This window comes from Mustela nigripes, chromosome 11 (genome assembly GCF_022355385.1).
Source record: "Mustela nigripes isolate SB6536 chromosome 11, MUSNIG.SB6536, whole genome shotgun sequence".
Lineage (NCBI taxonomy): Eukaryota > Metazoa > Chordata > Mammalia > Carnivora > Mustelidae > Mustela > Mustela nigripes.
Window position 1 is genome coordinate 37,758,563 of NC_081567.1, and position 16,867 is coordinate 37,775,429.

Consider the following 16,867-nt stretch of genomic DNA (forward strand, 5'->3'; position numbering starts at 1 on the left):
CCCCCCCCCCCCCCCCCCCCCCCCCCCCCCCCCCCCCCCCCCCCCCCCCCCCCCCCCCCCCCCCCCGGTTTGCTGTATTTCTGGAAGTAGGCTTTGCGCTAATAAATATTTAAGTCCCGTTGAATCTTCTCCCACCTGAAACTCTAAATTTACGGGGTGCACAGGAACTGCTAGATTAGCGAGGTCCCTGGGGGGTGCCGTCGGTCGTGTCTGACTCAGGGGTTTTCACTCTGGTCGTGAACTCAGGGTCATGACAGGTGCTGCTGGGGCAGCCTACTTAAGACTCTTCTTTTCCCTCCATCCCTCTCCCCCAGACTAAATCAATCAATCTTAAAAAAACAAAACAAAAAAAACCCCAACAACTCACATTCTGTGTTTTACTGAAACTAAAATGTCATTACACGTAAGATGCCTCTTGGAATCAGAAATACTGAAGTGTAAAAAACAAAAATTGCTAACTTACACATTTTTTGGAAAGTAAAAGTTAAAAATTGGAACCTAACTGTACCATTCAAAACTGTAAAAGGACATTTTGAACCATGTTTTCTACAGATTTGACCGGTACTTACCCATCACTGTTATAATAAAAACTTTTCCCTAAGGGTGAGTAACATATCTGATGCTTTCCTAGATAATTTTTAAAAAGATTTGTTTGTTTGTTTGTTTATTTATTTATTTATTTATTTATTTATTTATTGTGGGGCGGGGAGTGTGTGCGCGCACACGGTGGGCAGCAGAGGGAGAGGGAGAAAGAGTCGCAAGCAGACTCTGCCCCCAGGGAGGAACCCTACATGGGACTTAACCCCACAACCCTGAGACCACCACCTGAGCCAAAACCAGTCCGACTCTGAACTGACTCCAGCACCCAGGAATCCCTCAGATGACTTTTTTTTAATCTTGGGATTTTTCATGCGTTACTTTAGTTATTTAATTTATTCATCAAACTTACATTTTCTAAAATGTAGATTAAAGAATGGCAAACTCCTTTGCATCAAAGACCTTCACCACACTTTCAGATCTGCATCCGAATATGGCTAATCTGGTAAATTTTAATAATATAGCAGTTTGGTGATTCTCTAGAGAAACTTTATGTGGAATATTATATTACATCAACATTATTGGTTCATGTGACACATGCTTGTAATTGATGAGTATATAGCTACTCATTCCATCAGTATGACTTGATATTAGATACCCCTAAGCTTCTTAGATTTTATGCCAGCTAACTGAAAATTACTTTCTCTTTTGTCTAGAGTAGGACCTTGTAGATATGACTAGCATTTGTTCAAAATGATCAAGAGTTTAATTGTATTACTTTCATTAAATATTTAACAACAGCTCAAACTTAGCATTGTGAAATTAAAACATTTTTGCTCAGCAATATCTATTCTCTAATCAAACTATACATAACTTATAGACTTAAATACTTGCCACTATGTTCCTTTATATAACATAAAGGTACACAAAAGATGTATTTCTGAAATATTATGTGAAAACCCATTTTTTACTGAAGAGTTGTAGGGGAATTCAATCATTTCAAACATGTCAAGACACTTATGAGTCAAATAAAATCTAGGTGGAATCATCTTATGAGGTGAAGAACTGCCCCAAGCAGTCTGTTGTTTACATTTGGCATTTATGAATCAGATTTCTTAATATGGGCTATATTTATATGTAACCTTGATATGCAATTAAAGTTTATTAATGTTAAAAATAGGGGGCCCAAGTCTTTCTGATAGAGGCCCAGAAAAAAAAAAGTAAGTTATTAATTTCCTCTTCAGCTAAAAGCTTTGCTGAATATTTCCATTAAATTTTTCCCACAAAATTTGGTGAGATTGACATGCATATGGAATTTAAGAAATAACAGCAATATGTCTAAATGTAGTAAGATTTAATTAATACCTCGGCTAAAGATGTGATAGTCTTAAGAGCTTGAACATATTTTTTAAAAAGATTATTTATTTATTTATTTATTTATTTATTTGACAGACAGAGATCACAAGCAGGCAGAGAGGCAGGCAGAGAGAGAGGAGGAAGCAGGCTCCCTGCTGAGCAGAGAGCCCGATGCAGGGCTCGATCCCAGGACCCTGGGATCATGACCTGAGCCCAAGGCAGAGGCTTTAACCCCCTGAGCCACCCAGGCACCCCCGAACACACGGGCCCCAGCGCACACACACACACATATATATATATATTTTTTTTTTAAAGATTTATTTATTTGACAGACAGAAATCACAAGTAGGCAGAGAGGCAGGCAGAGAGAGAGAAAAAGGGAAGCAGGCTCCCTGCTGAGCAGAGATCCTGATGTGGGGCTTGATCCCCTGAGCCGAAGGCAGAGGCTTAACCCACTGAGCTACCCAGGCGCCCCAAGATCTAGGACTTTATTAAAAAAAAAAAAAAAAAGATCTAGGACTTTAGAGTTTAGATTTGTTGGGAGCGATGTACAAGTTTTGTTACAATCCAATTCATATTACTGTTTAGCATGTTTGGATTAAGAAGCTAAGCAATTTTATGTGGATTGTTAGAAAATCCTATATTAAAGAAAGCTCTGAAGACCATGGCAAATTAAATTGTATATGCATGTGCTTTGAATGAATTTAGTAAGAACTGATAGCATAGGGTGGTTACTGTGCTCCCCCTAGTGATTGAAAATAAAGTAGAAACATACTAAGTATTAAATGATTGTATATGTAATAACAGTTAATTGTCTTATTACTTTGTACTTTGCCTTGTAGAGTTGAACATTTATGAAGTTCTTTAGATGTGTATCTGGAGTAAATATATTTAAATGGCTCCTAGTCAAAAATGTTTGTTAGAGGCAGTAAAATATAACAAGTCCATGAAATTAAATTTACCATCTACATCTGTGTTTAATATTTGTCTTCTATAACCTTCTTGTTTTTCAGAAAATAATTGGTATAGTTATTGGGAAAACAGATGTCAAAGGCTTTCCAGACAGAAAAAGCTGAGTTCTATTTAACTCTTTGCTTCATTTTTCATCAAGTGTGGCTTATGACTACAACAAAGTGTATTCAAGGGATTGAGTTTCTCATTCCTGTTTAACTCCTTAATTAAGAGCAGTGTTCATTGCTCTGTTGTATGGTAAAGTACTCAATTTAAGGCTATATGTGTGTGGACCTTAAAATAATTTTTAATGACGTATAAGGCTGTTTGACCCTAGTAAGGACTCCACTGTTTATGATCACTTTCAGCCCAAGAGATAAAAATACACAACTAAATCTAAGACAAAAGATGTTAAGGAACAGGGTTTTCAAGCAGGGATATGTCATGGTAGAGGAGCTTGGAAGGAGAGAAGTACAGCAGCGGTATCAACCAGACAACCAGTGAGAAATTCATCTTCCATATGTGGAAAATACAGTTAACTCTGGCTTTAGTGGCTCTTTGAGTTGCTTGAACTGTATAAAAGTTTTAGGATGATGGAAACAATCCAAGACTAAAATTAGATTTTTAAAATCAAGTTTAAAAACAAGTTTTCAAACTTCTGTAGTTGACGCACAATGATAAGATATAAAAGGCCAAAACTAACATTGTAGTACCAATAGCTTTTAAACCGTCAGCACTACTTATGAAAGGTTACAGTATAAGTGCTTGAGGGAGTCAGAGTTGTATCAGTCAGACAATGATTTTGGCAGAAGACGTGAATTTTGTTTGAATTGCCTGAGTAGTTGTGACTCTGTTTTTTGTCTCATGGTGTAGTGATAGTACCTTAATTTTAATTTCATGTAATATTCCATTATTACATTTGATGTAAACATTTGTTTATGCCTTTACTTTACTTCATCATGATTAATTAGATCATAATTACCATTTGAATAGTTTGAGAAAGTCTATATATCTTTTTTCTAAACTCCGAAAGGAATAACTTAAAATACACAAATTAGGAAATTGTCAGTATTTGAAATGTTTGCTGAAATCCCATCAATGAAATAGAACTTTCACCTCACAGATTGTGCAAATAGATACATGGTTCCTGTGGTATTAGAGTATTTTTTATGATTATATGTACAGAACACCTTTTCTCGAGAAGATATCCTTACTGACTTAAAAAAAAAATTATACACATGTTAGTACATTTTCGCAAAACATTCAAACAGTGCAGAAGGGCATAGATTAGAAAAATGAAATTCTCAATTCAACCCCCAGCTCTGTCCAGCCTAGTCCCCTCCCCAAAGGCAAATGCTAATTACAGCTTGGTAGGTATCTATAATTTATATATGTATGTTAGGTTGTGTACTTTTTTAATTAATGAAGAACAAACAGTAAGGACATTTTTATTTTGGAAAAAAAAATGTACCTGCTGACCCCTAGTGGCTCCATGTACTAGCACACATTTATTTGTTTTGAAATAATTTATTTTTTAAAAAAGATTTTATTTATTTATTTGACAGAGATCACAAGTAGGCAGAGTGGCAGGCAGGGGCAGGGGGAATCAGGCTCCCTGCTGAGAAGATAGCCCTGTGCAGGGCTCAATCCCAGAACCCTGAGTCCATGACCTGAGCCAAAGGCAGGAGCTTAACTCACTGAACCACCCAGGCGCCCTGTTTTGAAATAGTTTAGATTTGAAGCATGACTTAAATTGAAACTGTAACAGAGAGAAATGGAGATCTAAATTAAAATCTGTATGGTTCAAGCTGTCATTTCTCTCCAAATATGCAGATAACTGGGGAAAGGGAACAGAGGGATCAATAGTGAGGTGAGTTATCTACTCTGGCAGCTAGGAGATTGACTCAAGCATGACTTATCTTAGAATTTATATTGCAATAATATTTTTACCATGTGTTTGAGTATGTTTGTTATCATAATCATATTTGTTCAAATCTAAGATAAAAGTTTTCATTTGCATTGGTTTCCCTTAGATATTGGATCAGAGAGATACACTTTCAGTTTCACCATTCGGGACTCACCAACGCATTTTGTCAATGTGACATCCTGGGGCAGCGAAGGTTATATCAGGTCACTTTCTGACAGCTTTAGGGTTGGAGAGTGCGGTAAGTCGGCATTGGTTCTTGAACTGTTTCTGTTACAGTATTATTCCCACATATTTGTGGGAAATACACTGAGGGAGTCAAAGTAAGACATCATTCATAATTCCTAAGAAACAAGTCGTGCATTAAGAGCATAACACAAGCCTTTAGCATTTTATTACTTGAAACATATAAAAGTGATAGTCATGTATTTTTACTAGGTAGCTTTACAATCTTTGGTTTATTTCAGATTACAGTTTTCATCAATTCCTGTTGTTGCTGTCACCATTTATCTTTCAGTAACCATAGTAAGGCTGCTAAGTAGCTTTTGATAAAAGAAAAATTTGAACTTTTAATAGGAGTTTAAGAAGCTCTACTTTCAACATAGCAAATCTTTGGCAACCTTTACCCATCCCAGGGTCCTTCTGTACAGTGTCATATAAAAAAAACCAGGGCTTTGAAAATGCATAGAGGTGGGTTCAGATCTTACTTCCAATATTTGTTTACATCATAACTTTGAGAAAATTGCTTAACCTCGTTGGGCCTCAGTAGTGAATGAGTACCCTGTAGATGCTGTGGGTCTTAAAGGAAGTAGTATGTGTGGTATAAAGTGTAAGTTGTTGTCCCTCAGTGGATGGCAGCGCTCGCCTCCTACAAGTAATGGGAAAGCACGATACCAGCTCCCTTTCCTGGGAGAAAAAAGAAGGGAAAGAGTAATGCACAGAATTAAACTACTCTCCAAAACTGTACAACTAGGCAAGCTATTACCCGTCTCCATCACTTAGCACTTACTCGTGTATTTATTACGTCATATTATGAAGTTGAAGGGTTATACATTATGTCTCTCTAACTGAATAATAAAGTACTTGAACATATGGATTGTGAAGGCAGAAAACTTTGTAAACTCCACAGGGCCCAGTACAATTAGAAACTTTCCTTGGAGGAATGCCAGTGCATTAGTTATATAGAGCTAAAGTTATATTTTGGTATTAAACTATAGGTTAATGGTTGTGAGGATGAATGAAGTAAGGGGTCTTTAAGCAGAAGGTTGACAATAATTATAAATTTAAATAGGACCGTGGTGTGTTGGTGTGAAAAGATTACAGATTTTTGATTCAGAACAACTGTAAGTCTAGCCCTACTGGTTTCTAGATATAAAACCTCCAGAAAGTTATTTAAGCTCTGTGAGCTTCAGTTTCTTCCATTCATAAAAAGGGGTTATCATGGAGTCGTTGTGTGAGGAATCAGCAAAACAGACACAAAAAGGTCCAACAAGACACTAAGAAAACAGAACCCCTAAAATGTTCTGTCATAAGCTGTTAAGTTGTGGAGCAGAAATCAGGATCCGAGTTGTGCTTGGCTCTTTAGCCCTGTGGCGATTGTTTCCAAAGGCAGCCATGAACTGGGTGAAGTTTATTTAAAGTCTATGTCCTATGGAAGGCCAGGTCGTAACCAGATTACAGTATGTTCAGTGTAACTAATCAATAAAACGATATTAGTGCAGGTCCTATGTAGGAGTTTAAACACAAAATGTAAGACATCTGGGATCATATTGATGGTTGTACCGCAGGATTCCTTCTCAATGACACAAGGAAAGGACTGCAAAGGGTATGCTACACTGACTCAGAAATTAGAAATAACATTGTAATGTTCGGTGTGATGTACACTTGTTTTTAGGTATCTAGTTACTTTTTTGTAATAGCGTCTTACTTTTCCTTCTGTTGCAGTGATAATCGAAAATCCCTTGATTCAAAGAAAGGAATTAGAAAGAGAAGAAAAATTCAGCCCTGCAACTCCCAGGTAAATAATCCAGCACAAAGCCCAGAGCCTTCGCGTTGGAGTGACTGCTGAGTGACTGCTGTTGTGTCTGTGTGTGACAGTAGCAGAGAGTTCACTGATGGTATATGTGTCAATTTGAAAATTAGGAGTTTTGTTATTCTTCAAACAATTTACGTTGATATAGGATTGCATGAAAACATGGCTGTTTTTAGTACTTTTATTCTCAATTTAGAGAAATTTGCCTCTAGTCACATTAAAGCAGAACAATGAGAAAGAAAGGTAAATCTTGGAAGTCCTATAGAGGTATCACGTCCAAGTAAAACTCTGCCTACACGCTTTCCTATCTTAGTTCAGGTTCACTGGAGACAGAGCCCAGAGGAAGATTTTTGTGCAAGTGGCCTGTTGAGGGAGCACTCTCTGGAGCAGCCTGTAAGGGTAATGTCAGGGGACAGCAGAGAGGCAGGTTCGGTAGGAGCTTGGCTCTGCCTGCCTGGCCCCAGAGGGAGCTCTGGAGCATGAGTGGCACCCTCTGAAAGGAAGGGACCGGGTGTTTGTGGCCTGGATTCACAAGTTACCCGTGGCACCCACTCCCCACCACTGGCATTTCTTCCTGAGGGCATCTCTCTAGAGCAAGGGGTTGCTGGTAAAGGGCTCTGAGTGGGCACAGCAGTCTCCACTACAGTAACAGCTGCACCCATTTTGACCCCTTCCCATCTACTGTTCTGATGTCCTAGCAGACCCCATGTCTCATTTCTGTGCAGCCGTGCAGACTCCACTCTGCAAACACCAAGGGCTCATTCTGCACTATCAGCTTTTGCACACTCCCTCCCTCTGTGCTGAACAGTCTTCTCATCTGCTTTGAATGTTTGCTCCTTCTCCTCATTGATGTGTCACCTTAAATGTCACCTCCTCGGGCTTTCTCCATTTTCTCTGTGTAGTGACCCTTGCAGTTCGTCACGAGGATGTCGCCCTGTCCTATTATCGTCAAGACCTCCTCTCTGAGATTATTTGATCAGTTGTGTGTCTGCCTCTCACACATGTGAACTCCATGACATCAAAGGTCTTGTCCATCTCTTGCACTACTGTATCCCCTGCGCCTAGACTAGGTTCTAGCACATACTAGCTCATGGTAGATATTGATGAAATGAATGGATAAATGAGTGGAGGGAGAGAGGAAGGAAGGGGGCAGTGAGGAACGTTCTTAGCAGAGGGAACAAACATGAAACCTCCTGGCCTTTTCCCGAAGAGTTAACAGTAGGTTGAATCATATGAAACTGTTGACATTTAACTGTTTTTGGTCTAAAACTGTCATTTTCATAATCTAGTAGTCTGATATGGCTGGGCTTTAAGGCAAGGGCAGTGGAAGGAGAAGCTTGAGAGAGAAGTGGAGACACTTCGCAGACAGCTTTGCCTGGCACACCAACTTCCTTCTTTGCCAGTGGCTAGCCCAGAAGGTCTTTGAGTTGGGGAATAGTATGTTCATATTTGTGGTTTAGGATAATCCCTTCAACAACCTGAGGGGGAAGGAAGCATAGGAGACAAGGCAGCAGTTTAGGTGAGAAGTGATGAGGGAAGCACTAACAAAATAGCAGGGTGGGGCACGGGAGGAGGGCCGGGATTCAAGGCTAGAAAGAGGCTCCCTGAGAGGACTTAGGAGTTGATTGGCTGGAGAGGGAAGAGCACCTTGATGGAGTTGAGTGTGTAAATACTGGGCGTCTGCCCCACAGAGAGCATCCCAGAAGGAAGTCGAGCACCGTCCTGTTGCAGGCAGGACAATCAGTGTCACGGAGACAGAAATGACGGGACACCCCCGCTCAGACATTTTGGAGGCCTTTTATACCCCTGTTTTACAGAGAGGAAAACTGAAGCTCAGAGTTTGGGGCTTGGTCAGAAACTAGTATGCTTAGAACTCGGGCACAAATTAGTCCTCAAAACATTTTCTTGATGAAAATACATTTTAAAGATTTTGTGTTTATTGGTTAGAGAGAGTGATTACATGCACAAGCAGGGGTAATGGCAGGCAGAGGGAGAAGCAGGGGAGCCCTACGTGGGGCTCAATCCTGGGACTCTGGGATCTTGACCTTAGCTGAAGGCCCACGCTTAACCTACTGAGCCTCCCAGGCCTCCCTTAATGAAATACATTTTTAAGTTAACATATAATATATTTAATAAAAATTAATATCCACTCTGGCTCTCTCCTCCACTGCAAGGGGGAAGAGTGGTGAGGAGGGGCATAAAATACATTTTAGACAAAGAAATATTTCACAACATTTTTCAGTGTTTCTCAGAGTAAAAAAGTATAAATTTTCTAAATACAAGAAATTACTGTTGGTTGTCTAAATTACAACCAAAAAGATAATTTAATGTGAATCTGGAAGTATTTTCCTATTAGAAGATCACTCGATATTAACTGTTTTTGTGTGTTTTTGCAAATTAGCAGCTGTAAGCTATTGCTCAGTGAGAATCACTCCACGGTAAAAGTTTGTTCCAGTTACCAAGTGGACACCAAGCTCCTTGCTCTGATATACTTACCTGTCAAGGAGTCTCATGATTTTTATTCACTGGGTGACATTGTTGCAAATGGATGCAGTCTGGATGGGAGGATTATTAACGTGCTTGCAGCAGTGCAGTCGGTAAGTTAAAGCCTCAAAAAGCCAACCTCTGTTTGGCGGGCACTTCTATCACTTCACTTCTGTTTGGAAAGTAATAACCAGGGGAATCACTTTTCTTGATCCATAGGAAGTTGAATTAAGGAAATGGTGGCACCTCTCACCACTGCCAGAGGAGCAGTTTATCTGGAAATGAGTAGCAAAATAAAATTGAATTTGAATGTTAAATGCATCGCACTCCTAAATGATCTACGAACTGTGAGAGCTTTGCATACTTTGGTGAGACAAAGACACAAATGGAAAGAGTAAATTCACGGACTTGAAGCTTTGCATGAAGTTTCTCAAGGGGACGTAGGTTGGAGGACTCTCGGAGTTCACTCAGTCTGTGCTCAGAGGTGTTCTGAGATGGAGGGTGGGCATACCCACTGTGTGGCTGGCGTGACCTTGTGCAGGCATTGTGGGGCCCTGGGGAACCTCTCAGGTTCACTGTCACCTCCCTTTTATGCAGTTGCCACAGTGAAACTCTGTTGGACAGGCTGGTCACTTGGCAGACATTCAGAGGTAGATCTCAAAAGTACAGTTTCGCACACACGAAAAAGTACATGGAGAAAATTAAAGGGGCAGGATCAGTTCCTCAACTCCTAGGGAGTGAGGATTGTCAGAGACCACATACACACATACGGAACGTTGTAGGTAATCGCTCATTGCTTTTATGTATTAAATGGTAGTGTTGATTCTTCCCGTTGACAGGCCTCTGACGGTGGAGGCCTCGATTGCTGTGTTGTCCACACTAGCCCCAGCCCAGCACAGTGCCTGCCACACAGTGACCATTCACTATAACTCAGGCTGGAGGAGTAAACTCCCTACGTGGCAGTCTTGAAAACTAGGAGAAATCACTTTCTGGGCTATTTAGTTAGCTTTAGTCTTACATAAAGGCCTGATATTATCTCAATTTCCCTGCAATTCTATACAATGCCATTATATTACAGTGTGGTAAGAATTTTCTAAACCTCGGTATAAGCAAAAGCCTGGGACAGCATTTTCCGCTTCCCCCGCCATGAGCTGGCACCTTCTTTTGTAGGAGGATGTTCCTTTTTCGTGTGTGTCTTTCTTCTACCATTTTATTTCCATCCCTCTTATATTTCCTTTTCTTCACATTTTTGTTTAGCCCTTTTTTTCTCTTCCTTCTCACCTCTCTCTTATCACTGTAGAATCCTTTTCATAGACTTCTCTTGTATGCCGTGATAAGTCGCTGTCCTTGCCTCTGACTTTCCTCCTAGGTCCTGCTCTTGTGCTGGCAGTGGCCAGTCTTCCTTCAGCTCCTTCTGCTGGAGCTCAGCTCTGTAGGAGATGTGGAGGCGACAGCATGGGGGGCAGCCTGCTGACCGTCTGTGCTTGCGCCAGCGTTACGTGGCTTGCAAAGGGACCTGCCCTTCCCTCTGAGAACTTGCTGGAGGGACAGAAGGGCCCCTGAGTTTACCTCCACTTCCACAATCCTCTTACCCCAGTGGGGTCAAGCTAGATGGTGTGTCAGCATGTCCCTCATTTGGTCTCCATCACCTCATCCCCGTGGAGGTAGTAAAGAAGGTGCTGCTCTCCTACCTGCGCCGGCAGGCTGAGGACGCGCAGGCCTGGGAAGACAGAGTTGTTTCGGTTGCGTGTACTCCACGCCAAGCTCTGTGCTGAGCCATGGGCGTCACAGATGTTGGATATATATTTTCCATCCTCAGACCACCTAGATGCCGCACGGGCTTATCGTGGAGCACTGTTTTTGACATGTTGAAAACACTCCACAGTCTGAACTCAAAGCACATGTTTCTGTGTCTCCCTTTAGTCAAAATGTGTAAACTTACAACGTCAGCTAAATATACCTACGTTAGAGATAGAAGATGCTTTTAAAACCTTCACATATATATATATATATATATATATATATATATATATATTAGTGTTTCTTGCTATTTTAATTCTTTTTTTAAAAGATTTTATTTATTTATTTGACAGACAGAGATCACAAGTAGGCAGAGAGGCAGGCAGAGAAAGAGGGAGAAGCAGGCTCCCTGCAGAGCAGAGAGCTTGATGTGGGGCTCGATCCCAGGACTCTGGGATCATGACCTGAGCTGAAGGCAGAGGCTTAATCCACTGAGCCACCCAGGCGCCCCTATTTTTAATTCTTTTAATTTGCTGTTTAAAGGGTAAATATTTGAATGTTTCCACCAATAAACATTTTTGTACCTCTACAACTGTAGGTGGAGAATAATGACTTCTTTCCATTTCTAAGGTTGGAGAGCCAAAACACTTTACAACTTCAGACCGGAGGAAAGGCCAGAGGTGTGAGGTGAAGCTCTATGATGAGACAGAGTCTTCTTTTGCAATGATATGGTAACCTCCCACATCTGTTCCAGACCGTAAAATCCCTGCTATTAGCACCGAGACAGAATATTTTTATTTTATGAGAAAGATGATGGATTTCATAGTAGGAGAGGAGTAACGATGGAGGAGAAGTAATTATTAAAAAGGAAACTGTGCTATTATATATTGAGTGCTACAGTCTGTGCTGTAAGATCACCTTAAAATGAGCTCTGTGGACAGCACGGGATTATTTGGACAGACTCCACTGTGACTGGTTCATTCCTGTCCTCTGCTTTATAGCAGTCAGTGATTCATTAGGTCCCATGGTAATAAACCAGCCGGATTCTGTGTGATTGCTTGGGTAGCGCCCTGGAATCAGGCCACAGGAAGGTGTTTTGTCCCCAGCTGTGCCCTCAAGCACCGCAGGGTAGAACATGGCGTTGCTCTGACTCTAGATGCCCGGGCACCAAAGAAAACACTGAGTTTGAAATAGGCCTTCAACCCGTCAAGTGCCCTGAACAGCTAGCCAGTGCGGGCCTCTGTTAATGGTCAGACAGAGTGGCTGTACAAGCTTCAGATTTGTAGTCCCTCAGTTCTACCAGCCTGTGATGACTGAAGTAATGAGGAAAGAAGGAGCTGAGGGGGCAGAAGTGGTCAAAGATGAGTAGTGTCCGGGGAAAGGACTTAACACGTGAACATGAAATGCCCTTTGTAATAGACAGTGAATCCTGCAAATCTCAGGGGATGCCAGTGTCCTTCACTGTCGCTTTGACAACCTGGTAGTTGTTAACTGCAGCCATTCAAACGTTCTGTTTTTGGCAAACAATGTGATCACTGCCGGGTTTTCTCTAATGTATTCATTTTTTTTTTTTACTTCCTTTTAAAAATATGCAGTTGGGATAATGAGTCTATCCTGGTTGCACAGAGCTGGGTGCCACGAGACACAGGTACGGTACCACAATGATTGCACTTGCTGTTTATCGTGTTTTATACCCCCTTTCACATAAAAGTTGTAAAATGGCTTTTTCCCCCCAAACAGTGATATTTGCCTCAGATGTAAGAATAAGTTTTGACAAATTTCGGAACTGCATGACGGCAACTGTAATCTCAAAAACCATTATTACGACTAATCCAGGTAACAGGCTATCTGCAATATTGTGTCCCTTTGGAAATGACTGTGTCACACATTTCAATGTTTGTGCAGTGTATTTAAGAATGAAAACAAGGGGGTCGCCTGGGTGGCTCAGTCAGTTGGGCATCTGACTCTGCCTAGAGTCATGGTCTCTGGGTTGTGGGATTGGCCCCAGTTGGGCCTGGAGTCTACTTAGGATTCTCCCCTCTCCTTCTCCCCCTCCCCGCTCACTTACATGTGCATGTCTACACACTCTTTCTCTAAAAAAAAAAAAAAAAGAAAGAAAACAATTCTTTGATTTCATTTGAATTAAAAGTGAAAGTTGCTTTATATGCTTTACATTTATATTTCTTTAGAGTTTTTTTTTTAGATTTTATTATTTGTCAGAGAGAGAGAGAGAGAGCACACAGGCAGGGGAATGGCAGGCAGAGGGAGAAGCGAGCTCCCTGCTGAGCAAGGAGCCTGATGTGGGACTTAATCCCAGGACCCTGGGATCATGACTGGAATTGAAGCAGACGGAAAACCAACTGAGCCCCCCAGGTGTTCCTTTACATTTATATTTCTTAAGCTTACAGTGAGCTATATCTTTGATGTCCTTACTAATGAAAAGAAATGTAAAAAACGAAACTCATTTTTACTTTATTTTTTTAAAAGATATTTATTTATTTATTTGAGAGACAGAAAGAAAGAGCATGAGCAGGGGGAAAGGGCAGAGGCAGAGGGAGAAGCTGAGTCCTGCTGAATACGGAGCCCAGCACAGGACTTGATCCCTGAAGCCTGGGATCATGACCTGACCTGAAGGCAGACTTTTAACCAACTGAGCCACCCAGGCACCCCCAGACTCATTTTTAAAGCAGCACTCTTGGTGATGATTCTGGAGAGATCAGTGTAATTGATTGGATCACCTAAATTATTGACTATTTAAGTTTTTTTAAAATTTATTTGTCAGAGAGAGAGAGCGCACAAGCAGGGGAGTGGCAGGCAGAGGCAGAGAGAAAAGCAGGCCACCCGCTGAGCAGGGAGCCTGATGCGGGACTCGATCCCAGGATCTTGGGATCATGACCAGAGCTGAAGGCAGTTGCCCAACCAACTGAACCACCCAGGTGCCCCAGTTATCGACTATTTTAAAAATAAATTCACTTTTACTATATTCAGATAACTTAGTACTAGAGCTCCAAGAACATACACGTCACATGATTAGTTTATCACATAACAAAACACCCAGAAGGCCCACTGGAGTGGTTGTTGAAAGAAGTTATAGCTTGTGTCAGCATGCAGTCCGGGGAGCAAGGTCTTGGGAGATGTGAGAAGTTGGTGCCCTCGAGTATCCTTGTGGTCCTCTGTACTATGGATAGAGAGGTGAGTCCAGCACCCTGGAAGAGTGCAGAATTCCCAGAGATGAAATGGTTCCTCCCAACTCAGGAAGCTGGGACTGCCGTAGTGGGTCACTTCTGGCAGTAGCACCCTCTGCTGGCTGCTAACAAAGCACCAACAGTGACTAGTACGGTATTGTACTGTACTGTATTGTATAGATTTTATTTATTTGATAGAGAGCGAGCGGATGGCCACGAGCAGGGGAGAGGGAGGAGCAGACTTTCCACTGAGCAAGGAGCCTGATATAGGACTTGATCCCAGGACCCTGAGATTATGACCTGGGCCAAAGGCAGATGCTTAACTGACTGATCCAGCCAGGTGCCCCTACAGTGACTGAGAATTACAAAGCAATTCTGTCTTTGACCAACCATTATCAGAATTTTTTCAAGTAGCAGCGCTGTTAGATTCGACATAAAATGATAAGACTGTGCTGCATACGTGTGCTGGACTTTGTGCGTCCTCCCGAACACCGTGTCCCTAAAGGTGGCATTGTGGAAGGTGACTTGACATGGATGTGCTGTGTTCAGGGCATTGGCCTGGGGGCCAGTGGCAAAACAAAAATATCTCTGCGTACATGAAGCTCACATTCTAGCAGGAGAGACACAGATGATAAATGGTAAAGATAACACATCTGTGAATTATGATACTGAAGGAGAAAAAGAGGAACAGGGTCAGCAGAGTCCAGGGCGGGTTGCACTTTACAGAGGGTGGTCAGGTAGGCCTCCTTGGGAAGGTGACATTTGAGCAAAGACGTGTTGAGACAATGGGGGGTTAACCACAGGAAAGAGCATGAGGCTGTTAGTACTGGAACAGCCAGTGCAAAGGCCCAGTGGTTGGCATGTGCCTGTGTGAGGGCAGAACAGCAAGGAGGCCAGTGTGGCTGGAGTATGTGGAGCACAGGCAGAAGGAGGAGTCAAGGTCAGAAGAGAAGACTGGGTATCAAGAAGGCCTTAAAGGCTAATGAAAGGATGTTGGCTTTTATTCTGTAGCAAAGGGTTTGGAACAGAGCAGTGACATTTTCTAAGCACTGAAAGGATCACTTTAGCTACTTTGTTATAAATTGATGATAAAGCAACCACAATCTATTCTCAACATTTAGGAGAAGAATGCTACTCTTCAATTCCTTTTTTTTAAGGGTGTACAATGGTTTATTATTTTTAATAACTTATTAACAGTTTTATAGTATTATATAGAGTACTGTCAATGATTTAAAAGTCCCCATCTTCTGAGTGTAAATTTGGCCTGGGATAATTTTTATTTATTTATTTATTTAAAAGATTTATTTATTTATTTATGAGACAGAGAGATCACAAGTAGACAGAGAGGCAGGCAGAGAGAGAGAGAAGCAGGCTCCCTACTGAGCAGAGAGCCCGACATGGGACTCGATCCCAGGACCCCGAGATCATGACCCGAGCCAAAGACAGCGGCTTAACCCACTAAGCCACCCCGGCACCCCGGCCTGGGATAATTTTTAAAAGCAAGTTAGATTCTAGGGGCACCTGGGTGGCTCAGTGCCTGCCTCTTTGCCTACTTGTGATATCTGTCTGTCAAATAAATAAATAAAATCTTTAAAAAAAAAAAAAGAAAGTTAGATTCTAAAAGTCTGTTGTGGGGGTGCCTGGGTGGCTCAGTGAGTTGAGCCTCTGCCTTCGGCTCAGTTCATGATCTCAGGGTCCTGGGATTGAGCCCCACATCGGGCTCTCTGCTTGTTGGGGAGCCTGCTTCCCTCTCTCTCTCTGCTGCTCTGCCTACTTGTGATATCTGTCTGTCAAGTAAATATATTTAAAAACAATAAAAGTCTGTTGGAAGTAGGATGATTGTGTCAATAACTCAGGGCTAAGTTAATGAAACATATTCAGTGGATATTGTCTGTTTGGTTCTGGACACAGCCTGAAAGGGAAGTGTCAAAGTGTTTGGGCAATGCCAACAGCAGTAGAGTAAGTGCCTGCTTCTCAGAGTGACAAAGGAGAGTGCTTACAAGTGTGCGTGAATTTTTATTTATTTATTTATTTATTTATTTATTTATTTATTTATTTATCTGACAGAGATCATAAGTAGGCAGAGAGGCAGGCGGGGTGGGGGGGAAGCAGGCTCCCTGCTGAGCAGAGAGCCCACAACTGTGCGTGAATTTTTTAAAAAAGTTTTTATTTATTTATTTGTTAGAGAAAGAGGGTGGAGAGAAAGGAAAAGCAGGGGGAGCAGCAGGCAGAGGGAGAAGCAGGCTCCCCGCTGAGCGGGAGCCTAATGTGGGACTCCATCCCAGGACCCCGGGATCATGGCCTGAGCCGAAGAAGAAAAAGAGGAACAGGGTCAGCAGAGTCCAGGGCGGGTTGCACTTTACAAAGAGTGTAAAGCTGAAGGCAGACGCCTAACTGACTGAGCCACCCAGGTGTCCCAGGGTGCGAGAATTTTAGCGTGCTTCTTTAAATCGGCCTTAATCTGTCGCTTCTTTGTCTGCACCCAACAAGTACAAAGTAAAAACCTCTAATGGCTTAAGCTTTCATCCTGGCTTCCCTTATGGCTTCCTCTGCCCTGAGAGTGTCCATCAGGCAGGCCTGGATAGCCCTGTCGTCAGGAGGGACCTTTACAGCAGTGCTTGAGGGAAGCCTGGCACTTTGATTTCCGTGGCTTCACTG

The 16,867-nt window shown here is 41.9% G+C and overlaps 1 protein-coding gene across 6 annotated transcripts in view; it reads left to right on the top strand.

Annotated features, from left to right (window-relative positions):
• The window catches only part of MEIOB (meiosis specific with OB-fold), a 29,034-nt gene that overhangs the window by 1,798 nt on the left and 10,369 nt on the right, over window positions 1-16,867 (top strand). For 2 of the 6 annotated variants that reach the window (XM_059415999.1, XM_059416002.1), the window contains exons 2-9: window positions 966-1,042; window positions 2,907-2,964; window positions 4,878-5,009; window positions 6,713-6,785; window positions 9,202-9,397; window positions 11,655-11,755; window positions 12,620-12,672; window positions 12,765-12,860. In XM_059415999.1, the coding sequence (XP_059271982.1) occupies window positions 974-1,042; window positions 2,907-2,964; window positions 4,878-5,009; window positions 6,713-6,785; window positions 9,202-9,397; window positions 11,655-11,755; window positions 12,620-12,672; window positions 12,765-12,860 (778 nt within the window). In that variant the 5' untranslated portion in view covers window positions 966-973. Of the gene's footprint in view, window positions 1-143; window positions 604-965; window positions 1,043-2,906; window positions 2,965-4,877; window positions 5,010-6,712; window positions 6,786-9,201; window positions 9,398-11,654; window positions 11,756-12,619; window positions 12,673-12,764; window positions 12,861-16,867 lie in introns of those variants that run through there. The other 4 variants (XM_059416000.1, XM_059416001.1, XM_059416003.1 and 1 more) reach the window with 4 other exon arrangements.